This window comes from Mustelus asterias, chromosome 1 (genome assembly GCF_964213995.1).
Source record: "Mustelus asterias chromosome 1, sMusAst1.hap1.1, whole genome shotgun sequence".
NCBI lineage: Eukaryota > Metazoa > Chordata > Chondrichthyes > Carcharhiniformes > Triakidae > Mustelus > Mustelus asterias.
In genome coordinates, this window is record NC_135801.1 from 143,228,153 (window position 1) to 143,240,891 (window position 12,739).

Genomic DNA, 12,739 nt, shown 5'->3' on the forward strand with positions numbered 1-12,739 from the left:
AAAAACCTACTGGAAGACATTTTTTCAACATAGTGATGATACCTTATCAGTAGGAGTCCATACCATTTTGAATGTAAAAATTCCAAAGTGGTTAATCATCGTGACTACAGCTGGAACCATGTCTCCACTGGTTCGCTGTACTCAGCGTTGTTGCACCTTTCACTAACACCTGACTGCAGAAGGACAGGTACCTTAGTCTTTTGGGCACACCACACTTACCTTACAATTGTGCAGCTCTTCACACTACAGCAGTTAGGCCTCAACTAGTTAACTTCCATTCATTTGTACCAAATATACTCCAGGAACAAGTATAGGATGGAACAAGTAACATTCAGACCCTTGAATCACACAATTAGATCAAAGCTGACCTGTATCCATTCACCCTTCATGGCTCCATATCCCTTAATATTCTTACCTAACAAAAATCTATCATTCCTAAGTTTATTTTTATCCATTATACTTCTCGACAAGTAGTGACTAAAAGAGTAACAACATTTCCGCTCTCATCAAAAGTTAAGATTACAGCCTTTTTTGAATTGATGTTGGATTGTCTGAGACACTGTGCTCTTTCTACACGAGCAGCGCATCAGAAAGTAACCCATTTCCACTTGACTTCAGTCGAGTGGCTTTACTTCTTTCCAATTCACAGCTTTAAAAGGAAATCAGTTGTTTACTTGATCCACCTCCATGCATTTAAAAGTTTCATGAACTGCCCATCAAAATACTGAAAACCTTGCACACTCACAAATGTAATCATTCTCGACAATATTCCAACAGCACAGAGTGATTTAGATCAAACATTTAGTAGGTAATAAATTTCAAATACCTTAGTTTGTTCCTTTTTTGAAATGAGTTTCCAGAAATATGTGTGCTTGTAAAATTCCTTGACAATGCTACTTAGAAATGTTACTATCTCACTTAAACTTGAGACACTTTTTAAACCACAGGGATTCCATTGTATTTATTTAAGCGAAAAAAAACCCCTCATGACACATTCAAAAAAGACAGAATGACTTTTAAGTCCACATGTAAAAATATAACTTTTAGTTCTTGCACAAAAATTTCAACGCAGCTGCAAAATTTGCCTATCGCTGCATATAACACGCAAAGTTTTGCAGCTTTGTTTTAAAGTGATAATTAATTACCAAAAGGGCAAGGAGATGGACCACTTTCTCTTCCTTTTCTTGTTGCCTTTTTCACCAAAGCATGACTTTCTTCTGAAACTCTGCTTGGGGGCGGGGGGAGAGGCAGAGGACATATTACTGCCAGGAATGTTTCAAGTCTACACAAAGTGTAGGAAATACAGGCTCCTAATAGTTCAGTAAGTTTTACACTAGGAGAATTTTCAGGCCACGCACATATACTAAAATTCCAGTGCTGTTGTTTCTTTTTCAATAAAAAAGATATTTTAAGAACATAAACCATCCCCACCCTCCAAACTAGTGTATGTGCTCTCTGCATAAGAATGTAAACAAAAGAAAACAATCAACAATGACGTACTTCCCCAACTCCCACATTAATGCTTACTTTTATCATGTTTAATATAACAGAATCTATATTATGATTATTGGTGGGTTTTTTTTAAAACTATGTACAATATATGAAACCCCTTTTATGTTGATAGTCGTTATGATTTTTCCAAGCTTCACCTCATGCATAAACTAATGCTGGTCAGCGTTCTTCACAAATAATGCACACTTTCTCGTCCGTTATTGCTAAGTTCTTTAAAGAAACACTAGAAAACTAACAAGTTCCTCGAAGCCTCTTTAGTTTTTTTTGCTCGGGCTTCTAGACCTTGCTGCTCTTGTCAATGTTGCAAGCTGCATATCCACTATCGATAATCACCACTGCTTTTATTTTCGTCTCTAATCTACTACAGTACTTTTTTGTTGAGAAAAGAAGAAAACAAAGAGAACCTTGAGAATTAACTGCTTTAAAATATTTTAGCAGGCAGTGTCGTTTTAATTGCTTTCGGTGCTGATTGATGAAATTGTTACATTTTAATCCATTGCGCTCCGGACAGTTTCCTTTCCCTCAGCACTTGGCGCATGGAAACGTGCTTCGTTTCTGAGACCAGGCGCACTGCCAAGTTCAAGCATTCCATGACAAGCTTTTTTGTTCAGCACGTTTAGATTTCCATGCGGTATGTGCAGTGGGTAGCTAGAGTGCTTCAATGTCTGGCTGTTATTGACTACACAGTTTGTGAGTGTTTAACAGTGGCCTGAGCCCTCCCCAGATTCCCGCTACAATAGAATCTAGACAAGCGCGTACCTGAGCCAAGGATAAAAATCTCCCATGTTTCGCTCCCGTCCACTCTCACTATCTAGAAGTCCTGAACAAGGAGCTCATTGGGGCTCAGCTTCTTTCATTATGCTCTGATAAATGGAGCAGGCTTTCCCTGGGTCAATACCACGGCAACCTTTACATTCTGTGACCTTAACCCTTTAAGCACAGAAAGACTTCTGCTGCTTTCAAAATGCAAACTCTTCCTTTTGTGTGAGAACAGAAAAAAAACAAAAGTTTCTGTAAATTTCTTACGTCACAAGGGGGAAGTTGGGAAGGAAACAGCCTTGGGTGCAGTAATCTACTGAAAAAGTGGCATGGTGCATTGACAACAGGCTGAGTATGAGTTCCACTTGGCGAGATGCTGATTACAGCCCTATTCATTGAGAAAAGAGTGGGCCAAGGTCTTTTTATGGAGGGAATGAATAAGCTCCTTATCCCACTTTCGTTCTTGCATACCTCAAAGTGACCGCTTACAGATCAGCATTGGATGAGGCCTTGGAGCACGCTGCCTCCACGCTCTCTTGGCACAAGGAATGAAACACTGTGTATTGGAAAAGATGGCAAAGTTATTGGGAGATTAAAAACAAATTTAGGGAATGTAATGTTGCTGATGTTCTCTCTCAACGCATAGTTACATCTAAAATGAAGTTGTTGGGGGTTTTAATGGAGAAATGTTAGTGCGGTGCTCAAAGGTGCTTAAAAGGGCAGGTTCAGGAAGAATCACTGGTATCATAATCTAGGTCTCCACAGATGCGCCATTTGATGGAAAATAAGACTCTTTCAATCAACAGCAGACCGACTATAATGCCAGGCGCATGTGGCTGGCATTTACTGAATATATATGCTGGTACTGGTCTTTGTACCAGTAGTCTAGATAGATCTTGGCTTCAAAACCACGAATGAACCTGTACCAATGCAGCGAGAAAGGGTGTCCTACCAAGTTTATTGTATGTTTCCCAGAGCTCTAAAATCCAAACAGTATAGAACTTGGATCACTAAGTTGCCACAATTTATAATTTCTGGGCCCAGACAGGGAACCGATACGGGTGAGATCTGGTTTGGACGTTGATGTTCCTACCAATGGAAACCCATGTAATGAATTACTCCACACCACAAGACCTGTTTAAGGTCAGTCAAGAACAGCTCTAAAAGATATAATTCCCTGGTCAGCACTAAAATCTGTCCGTCAGGAAGATGACAGATCGAGGCTTATTGTAAGCTGTGTTCATTCCTAAAATTTCCAACCACACAGAATTTTAACAGACTGAATCACTGGAAGGGGAAATTACACCTTTAGCACAGCTCCAGTTCAATCACAAGGTTTCTAACATTTCTGCTGTAAAATAGACAGATTTAACTGAACAGGGACTGAATAAAAAAGAAAATCGTCTAGGTTTATCACTATCTATATATATATATACATATGTATATGTATATATATGTATATATATATATATATATGTATATATATATATATATTATACATCCTCACAGAGAAAATGCAACTTGTGCAACGACTGTGCACTGAGATGGTCAGCATGTGTGCGTAAGTGTGCAGCTCTTGTTTGTTTTAAATGAGCATTTTGCTTTTATAACCTAACTTTCTTTATACGTGGAAGTAAGCTGCTACTTCACGTTACATTGCATAAATATATCTGCAGTAAACCTGCCTAAAGCACTTGTTTTCACTACTCCTGACATGCATAGAACTAAGCTGACTCTTCAGACTGATCATAGGCAAACCTCTGCGCAGAACTATATTATCATCCAAGTTTAGTACAAATGCTTAAAAACCTAAGTGGAAAGCTTCTGTAACCAGAACACTTACAATAAATCAAAGAATGAATTGCAGGTTTTCTTCTCATCCAGGAGCATAAGTCACACCAGTCATATGGAGTAGAATTTTTAAAGAACTATTATATATACACACCATACACATACAGTATTAGATATCATGGTAATAATGGAACGCAAATGGATATTTCTGCCGTTATAATATTTTGTATATATTATAGTGGAAACCTCCATTTACAGTTACTTTAGGGTTCCCATATACTCATCCATAACTGATTGTTACGATGTCTCGTTCTCCACTTCCTATGTTTTCGTCCTTCCAAATTTTCGCCTCTCGTCTCCTAAAGGTCAACTAAGTTTTGGGGCACGGTTTGATGGGCACCGGCTGCCTCACCGAAGGGGCGAGCCCAGCTAACGAATTTCAGCAGGTCATTTCTCCAGGAGTGGGGGAGGGCAGCGGGAAAGTCACAGTCAAATCTAACTGCCACCCACAAGGATTTTCCTGCACAATTCACTGGCAACCAATTGGGAATGAGAACGTTGACTGACTTCTCCCTCCAGCAGCCTAGAAACACCAAAGGTCAATTGTGGCAGCCATATCATTACCTTGGTCGAGATCAGCTATCTGAACAAAGACTGCAGATTGAGCCTGGGGTCCTTTTTGGTCTCTAGGGTTCAATTCCATTGAATGGTTCCCTTTACCTACTGAACCACTGAGGTAAGGTTCCACTTACTATCTTATCCACAGAAACCACAATGCCACCCTCCGAAAAGGAACAAACAATTTACTAACAGTGCCATCCTGAATTTTGTACCCCAAACTATTCATTGTTGTTGGATTCCGCACAGCAGCCACGCTGACCACTGTCTTGGTATCAAATTTCAATTCAAAATGCTTTCAGGCTGACTCTAGATTTTAGTTTCCAATATAAACAAGTCTTTGCGAAAAGGCAGAGGATGTGACCTATTTTCCATCAAATACTATATAACTGCAGGAGAATGACAGGAATTAAAAATCACAAAATAAAAACCACAGGCATCGCAATATAGACACGGATTACATCACCAACAGGCCCATTATTCCATCCGCTACTCCCATGCAGACAAAGGAATGGCTAAACAGTCATCACCTAAGTTACCATTAGGACAGTTGCTGGTTTTTGTGAATACTGGATGTGGACGGGCAGCAAAGCTTCACTCTCTCCAGAGAACAAACACTAGCTGACTAGAACACCAACAAAACAAAATAATGTTAAATTGTATTTTTTTTCCTTTTTTTATCAGAAGTACACTTTTCATTATTGCAAGGTTACGATTTCAAATAAATATTTTTTTCAACCTACAAATTGATTTTTTTTTAATTTTATTTTTTTACAGAAGTTCAGGCACAAATGCATTTTCCACAGTGTGGAGAAGATTGCCATTCAGTCTCGAGGCTGTACATTAACAGCTTGCAACATACTGCTCAACATTCTGAATGATATGTTTAGAGTTTGTCCCCCAAGTTGTACTTTGCTTGTTGGGAATGCAGTATTCTCTTTTTATTTTCCTCGCTCATTCTCTCTCGTCTGTGATTCATTTTCGTGACTGCTTTTAATGTGTCTCCATTTTACAAAAAAAGGGGATTGGGCAGAGTGTTTACATTGTTGTAAGATAATACAGTTGTCAAGGAAATGGTCTCTCACTTATTTTTGTTGATCTGGCACCATGGGCCTATAAGAAAAAGGAAAAAAAAGGGTTAAACAAAGATATTCTACATTTTATTCCTTACTTCATTTTGCTCCTCACCTGAGGATGCTGACTCATAACTGGTATTTTCCCAATTATCCATTCTTGGCATGAATGTTGGCAGACTACATCATTTTGTTGGGTATTGTGCGGCACCTCATCCTATCTTAACTCAATGCTGACACAGAATGCGGGCTTTTATGTTCTGAGACCGTAAAATACTGCCTGAGGCCAACGGACCTTCCCATGCTCCGCCCCTCGCCCGCTCCAATTCTCATGGCGGGCGGGCCAGTAAAATTCCGACCATACACTGACTTTCAAACAAGGGAGGAGGACAGGAAATGGATATAAATTGTAAGAGCTGTGGTTATGATTCCCCATCCATAGCTGAAGGCATTAAAGCTAATTATAACACATCCCAGTTAATAGAATTGTTTGGAGGACACCATACACCCCCCATAGCTGTTTTGACTCTCTGGTATACAGGTTACGTGATGACTGTGCTTTGTTCAGTTCGTGATGCATCATTTATCCTTAAAAGTTTTAGATTCCTCTTTATCTCTAACATGAGAATAGTAAGATACCTTTTCCTAATCTTCTGAGTAAGAAGTCTAACAACACCAGGTTAAAGTCCAGCAGGTTTATTTGGTAGCAAATGCCACTAGCTTTCGGAGCGTACTGCTCCTGCGTCAGGTGGAGTGGGAGATGTGCTCACAAACAGGGCATACAGAGACACAAACTCAATTTACAGAATAATGATTGGAATGCTAATCAAGCTAATCAATGCTTTGATTAGCTTGATTAGCATTCCAATCATTATTTTGTAAATTGAGTTTGTGTCTCTGTATGCCCTGTTTGTGAGCACATCTCCCACTCCACCTGACGCAGGAGCAGTACGCTCCGAAAGCTAGTGGCATTTGCTACCAAATAAACCTGTTGGACTTTAACCCGGTGTTGTTAGACTTCTTACTGTGTTTACCCCAGTCCAACGCCGGCATCTCCACACCATAATCTTCTGAAACAGCAATTCATGGGATTAGATGTAGGGAACTAAAAACACCCATACAGACATGATGGGTGGGATGTTCCGGCCTCGCTTGCCCCAAAACTGGAAAATCCCGCTCAAGGTCAACAGACCTTTCCATGGTCCGCCACTCGCTCACTCCAATTCCCGTGGCGGGCAGGCAAAAAAATTCCAGCCCTTGAACCAAATAGGTTGTTTTTATAATACTCTACAATTCAAAAAAGTGTACAGGAGTATCCAGGTGACAGCTCTTCTCTTCCTCAACTCTTTCTTCCTATGGCGGGGGCGTACATCACTTCTGTTGTGCTGGTCTTTCTCCTGGTCTTGACTCAGGGCCAAATTTTTGAAGAGTCGAACTAACTTTGGAGACCTTTACCATTCAGAGCCCGGGTGCGCAACTCCCACCCTCAGATCACATTGCTGCCAGCGGGAGGAGGGAGTGCGGGGGGTGACTCATGCAGGCAGAAAACCCAAACGCTGCATGAGCCATTTGAACTTAATGCAGAGCTCAAACAGTCTCTGTCATGATCTGAAGTTTTTAAAATTTCCAGCCCTTTAAATATAAAACAAAATAGGCTGAAGTGGTGAGTTAGTTAAAAAAAAGCACCCTCTGCATGGCTGCTGTGATTGACAGGCCATCTAGTGCAGTTTAGAATGAATCATCACTGTGTTTTCCTGCAGTTTCGATGGTTGTTTTGTTGTTGATATTTCCCATGGGCTGTTATTACAGCAGAGGTTATTATGAATACTTGACTGAGTTTTGAAAGCTACAGAAGCACTTATCTCAGTGGAAGGGGTCAAAGTTGACATTTTGATTGATAGTTTAAAGAGGTTATTAAAAGATTAGTTGCCTTTAATGTGGTAATTGAATGCAAGTTTGTTTTATAACCAGTAGAATACGTGAAGGAATTTAAAATCTTTGAATGGGGAGTTTTTCAGTATCAAGTGTGGATGAATGAGAGCCGATAGAAGTTTATTTTTTCTTAAATCACCACATGCCTTCTGAGGTCTGCCCACAGTGGATATTGGGTAAGTGGCTATGGAGGTGGCATGCAGTATGAGGAAACATGGAAGAAACATGAGTTGACATGGAAGATTCATAGGGAGTGGGTGAGGGGATGAGGGCTAGAGGGTCTAACAGCTTGTAAAACAACTGGGAGAAAGTCCCAGAGAACAGTTTCTAACCCGTCTGCCTTGGCACTTGCCCACCTCATGGCAGCCTATGATCTGCTTCTGGGTGGGCAGGCCCAACTCTATCCCATTCCCATCTACCCAGAGTGAAAACAGAGTGTAATGGGATCCTTTAAACAGAGGCAGGTCTACCAAGTCGAGGTACCTGCCCCGGTAGTGAACTTGCGTCGGGACAGATCTGCACTTCCACTACCAGCCACATCTTACTGCAACACTATTCTGTGTACCCACCCTTCAGGTAAACAAGACAGCAACACTTAAACACAGAACTGACTTTCAACCAACTGCTTTGGGCTGCATTTTACCACTGCTCCACTGTAACTATATATTTTGTATTCTGTTCTACATGGATGACCAATATGTTGGTCCACAAAAATGAATCCGTGATAGTGTGCTGCAGGTTTGGGTTATAAAAATAGATCAGTGCTAAAGCTCCAATTGTAACCTTTTGGGAACTTTAATCTTCTTGGCACTGACTGGGATGACAGGGCGTATTTGTATGTATAGGTGAGGTTACTAAAATACGTCAAGGAATTTAAAAGCCAACAGCAAGTGAGGAAGCCCATAAAGGAGAAGGTAATGATAGATTTAGTCCTGATTATGGAGGATGAAAGAAAGAAACTGAAATGAGGGAGCACTTGCATGTTAGTCATCATAAAGTTGTTAATTTTAAGGTTGAAATCAAAGCAGAACAGCTAACGTAAATTATTAAATGGATCTCAAGAGTGCGGTTGGATACAGTCAGGTGTGAACATTATAAGCCAGGAGAAACTACTTCTACAGAAGGCTTTAGTGAAAAACCTGTGAGTGTTTTATCAGCATATTTTACAGCACCAAATTGGTAATTTCAACCAACAATGATGCAAAGTAAAGTCATGGAAGGCATCAGTGAGAAGGAGTGTTATGTAAAATTTTGAAGTGCATAGGAGGGGGGTCAGACAATGACCCCCCCCCCACATATTTTCTGACCAAAGCAAAAATTGACAATATACAAAGGCGGATGTGTAATCTGTTATAGAAGAGAGAATATTTAATATATTCTCCACTATCATCGTTTCACAAAGCAGCTGAAGTTAGCATGATTTTAATTACCTCTTTTCACATTGGGCCCATTTGGTTGGATGTGTCTCCCATATTCGGGTGAACTCCTGCAAGGGAGAGTGGCGGTGGATCTGTTGACACTTTTTCCTCCTCTCTTCTTTTCAGACAAGCTGCTTTAGGATTCAGGTTCCTCTCTTCATGAGAAAGAAAATGTTCAATGTGACCATAATATATATTTAGAAAGGAAAAAGTTGCAGGGCTATGCGGAAAAAGGCATAGAAGTGGGACCGATTGGGTAGATCTCTCAGAGAGCCAGCATAGAAATGATCGGCTGAATGCCCTCCTTCTGTGCTCTATCATTCTAAGATCTGTTCTTTGCATTAAATAAAAGGAGGCAGAATTGGGATGTGCCATTTCTCCAAGGATTTTGCCAAAGTTATGGTGGGAGATCAGGAGGACCCCCTGCAAAAATTTCACTTCTCATCCAAACTTTAAGAGTTAATTTGTCTAGCACTCAGCAAGGATTGCATAACCTACATGGTTTAACATCAGTGACTTGAGAAAATTAAAGCCCATAAACCAGGCCACTGATTTACAGTTGCTGAGTAAGTTAACTCGTATTTTTGCTACGCGGGACAGCAGGATTTTGAACAGCGTTTTGGAGGTTGCATTGTGTGATCCCACAGACGTCAGCTGTGGTTGAATCGGTCACACTTTCAGCTCTGCGTCTGATGGTTGTGGGATCGAGGTCCACTCCAGTAAACCTGAGCTGAGTAATCAAGGCTGACACTACAATACAGCACTGAGGGAATGCTGCACTATCAAAGGTGTTGTCTCATGGATGAGACATTAAACTGAGGCCCCCATCTCCCATCCCAAAAAGATTCTGTGGCGCTATTTTGAATAAGGATAGGGTCTTGGTATTCTTGGCCAATATTTATCCCTCAATCAACATCACAAAACAGGTTAAGTGGTTATTATCACCTTGTCGTGCACTGGACATTGTTGCGTGTAAACTGACTGCTGTGTTTCTTACATCACAGCATTGACTACACTTCAAAAGTACTTCATTGGCTGTAAAGAACTTTGGGATGTCTTAAGGTTGTGAAAGATGCTATATAAATGCAAGTCTTTTTCTTTCTTTCATATATAATTAGATCCATTGGTTTACAGGGACAGGATCAATTAAATTCTATGTAAAACTAGGTAGCTTATAACATTTTCTTTGGTATCTTGGACATTGTAATCTGTAATTTTGCCCATTTTTCTGTGAAAAATTAGGCCTTGCCCTTCAGACCTATGCAGCAAACTATTTGCTCAGTACCACCAGAGGGAGCACTATTTGTGCAGTTAGTTGGGCTTTAATAAGAGGCAGATTTGTGAAGTAATTATGTTTTCCATAAAGGCAGTTCCAGTGACATGGGGAACGTATTAAATGTTCTTATCAGAACATCTGACCAAATAAAGCCAAATGAAAAAACAAATGTAATTTACATGATAACTTTAAACATACTATTCAGGACTGCAATTGTAAAAGCGATGGTAAATGATTGTTACTGATTTAATTTAGGTTGGTTTCTTAAAATGTAGTGAACCTTATGACAAATACTAAAGGGAACTGTTCTATCTTGATGTGCTTTCTCTCATGCAAATATGTAATGTTTTTAAATATTGGGAAAACGCTGGTTGCCTCCCAATATGTAGACTTGGATTTCTTTTTGGCTTCACTGGATGCAGTTGATGAATGATGGAGGTTTCAGTGGAAGAGAAAACAGAGGCCCCCATCTCCCATCTCAAACTGACGCAAAAGATTCTGTGGCACAAAATGAATAAGGGTAGGGCTTAAAGACCATGTAGGCAGCAGTGGGTGGCACAATCGCACAGTCATAGAGTCACAGAGGTTTACAGCATGGAAACAGGCCCTTTGGCCCAACTTGTCCATGCCGCCCTTTTCTTAACCCGTAAACCAGTCCCAATTGGCCCATTTCCCTCTATAACCATCTTACCCATGCAACTGTCTAAACACTTTTTAAAAGACAAAATTGTACCCGCCTCCACTACTACTTCTGGCAGCTTGTTCCAGACACTCACCAGCCTCTGTGTGAAAAAATTGCCCCTCTGGACCCTCTTGTATCTCTCCCCTCTCACCTTAAACCTATGCCCTCTAGTTTTAGACTCCCCTACCTTTGAGAAAAGATATTGACTATCTTGCTGATCTATGTCCCTCATCATTTTGTAGACCTCTATAAGATCACCCTTAAGCCTCCTACGCTCAAGAGAAAAAAGTCCCAGTCTATCCAGCCTCTCCTTATAACTCAAACCAGCAAGTCCCGGTAGCATCCTAGTAAATCTTTTCTGCACTCTTTCTAGTTTAATAATATCCTTTCTATAATAGGATGACCAGAACTGTACACAGATTCCAAGTGTGGCCTTACCAATGTCTTGTACAACTTCAACAAGACGTCCCAACTCCTGTATTCAATGTCCTGACCAATGAAACCAAGCATGCTGAATGCCTTCTTCACCACTCTGTCCACCTGTGACTCCACTTTTAAGGAGCTATGAACATGTACCCCTAGATTTCTTTGTTTTATAACTCTCCCATCACTATTAACTGAGTTATACAGTCCTGTCCTGGTTCAATCTACCAAAATGCATCATCTCACATTTATCTAAATTAAACTCCATCTGCCATTCATCAGCCCACTGGCCCAATTGATCAAGATCCCGTTGCAATCCTAGATAACTTTCTTCACTGTCCACTATGCTACCAATCTTGGTGTCATCTGCAAACTTACTAACCATGCCTCCTAAAGTCTCATTCAAAACATTAATATAAATAACAAATAACAGTGGGCCCAGCACTGATCCCTGAGGCACACCGCTGGTCACAGGCCTCCAGTTTGAAAAACAACCCTCTACAACCACTCTCTGTCTTCTGTCATCAAGCCAATTTTGTATCCATTTGGCTACCTCACCCTGGATCCCATGAGATTTAACATTGTGCAACACCTACCATGTGGTACCTTGTCAAAGGCCTTGCTAAAGTCCATGTAGACAACATCAACTGCACTGCCCTCATCTACCTTCTTGGTTACCCCTTCAAAAAACTCAATCAAATTTGTGAGACATGATTTTCCACTCACAAAGCCATGCTGACTGTCTCTAATCAGTTCTTGCGTCTCTAAATGCCTGTAGATCCTGAGTCTCAAAATACCTTCTAACAACTTACCCACTACAGATGTGAGGCTCACCAGCTGGTAGTTCCCAGGCTTTTCCCTGCAGCCCTTCTTAAACAAAGGGACAACATTTGCCACCCTTCAATCTTCAGGCACCTCACCTGTGACTATCGATGATCCAAATATCTCTGCTAGGGGACCCGCAATTTCCTCCCTAGCCTCCCACAATGTCCTGGGATACACTTCATCAGGTCCCGGGGATTTATCTACCTTAATGCACTTTACGACTTCCAGCACCACCTCCTCTGTTATATGTACACTCCTCAAGACATCACTATTTATTTCCCCAAGTTCACTAACATGCTTTTCTCAATAGTGAATCCTGATGAGAAATATTCATTTAGGATCTCACTCATCTCTTGTGGACCCGCATATAGATGACCTTGTTGATTCTTAAGAGGCCCTACCCTCTCCCTGGTTACTCTTTTGCCCTTTA

At 40.7% G+C, this 12,739-nt stretch overlaps 1 protein-coding gene across 14 annotated transcripts in view; it reads right to left on the reverse strand.

The window, feature by feature from the left end:
- tcf4 (transcription factor 4) overlaps window positions 1-12,739 on the reverse strand; it is a 502,483-nt gene that overhangs the window by 1,933 nt on the left and 487,811 nt on the right. For 6 of the 14 annotated variants that reach the window (XM_078219702.1, XM_078219710.1, XM_078219737.1 and 3 more), the window contains 2 exons: window positions 9,116-9,258; window positions 5,766-5,793 (listed from right to left, as the gene is read on the reverse strand). In XM_078219702.1, the coding sequence (XP_078075828.1) occupies window positions 9,122-9,258 (137 nt within the window). In that variant the 3' untranslated portion in view covers window positions 5,766-5,793; window positions 9,116-9,121. Of the gene's footprint in view, window positions 1-5,359; window positions 5,794-9,115; window positions 9,259-12,739 lie in introns of those variants that run through there. The other 8 variants (XR_013498725.1, XM_078219677.1, XM_078219694.1 and 5 more) reach the window with 2 other exon arrangements.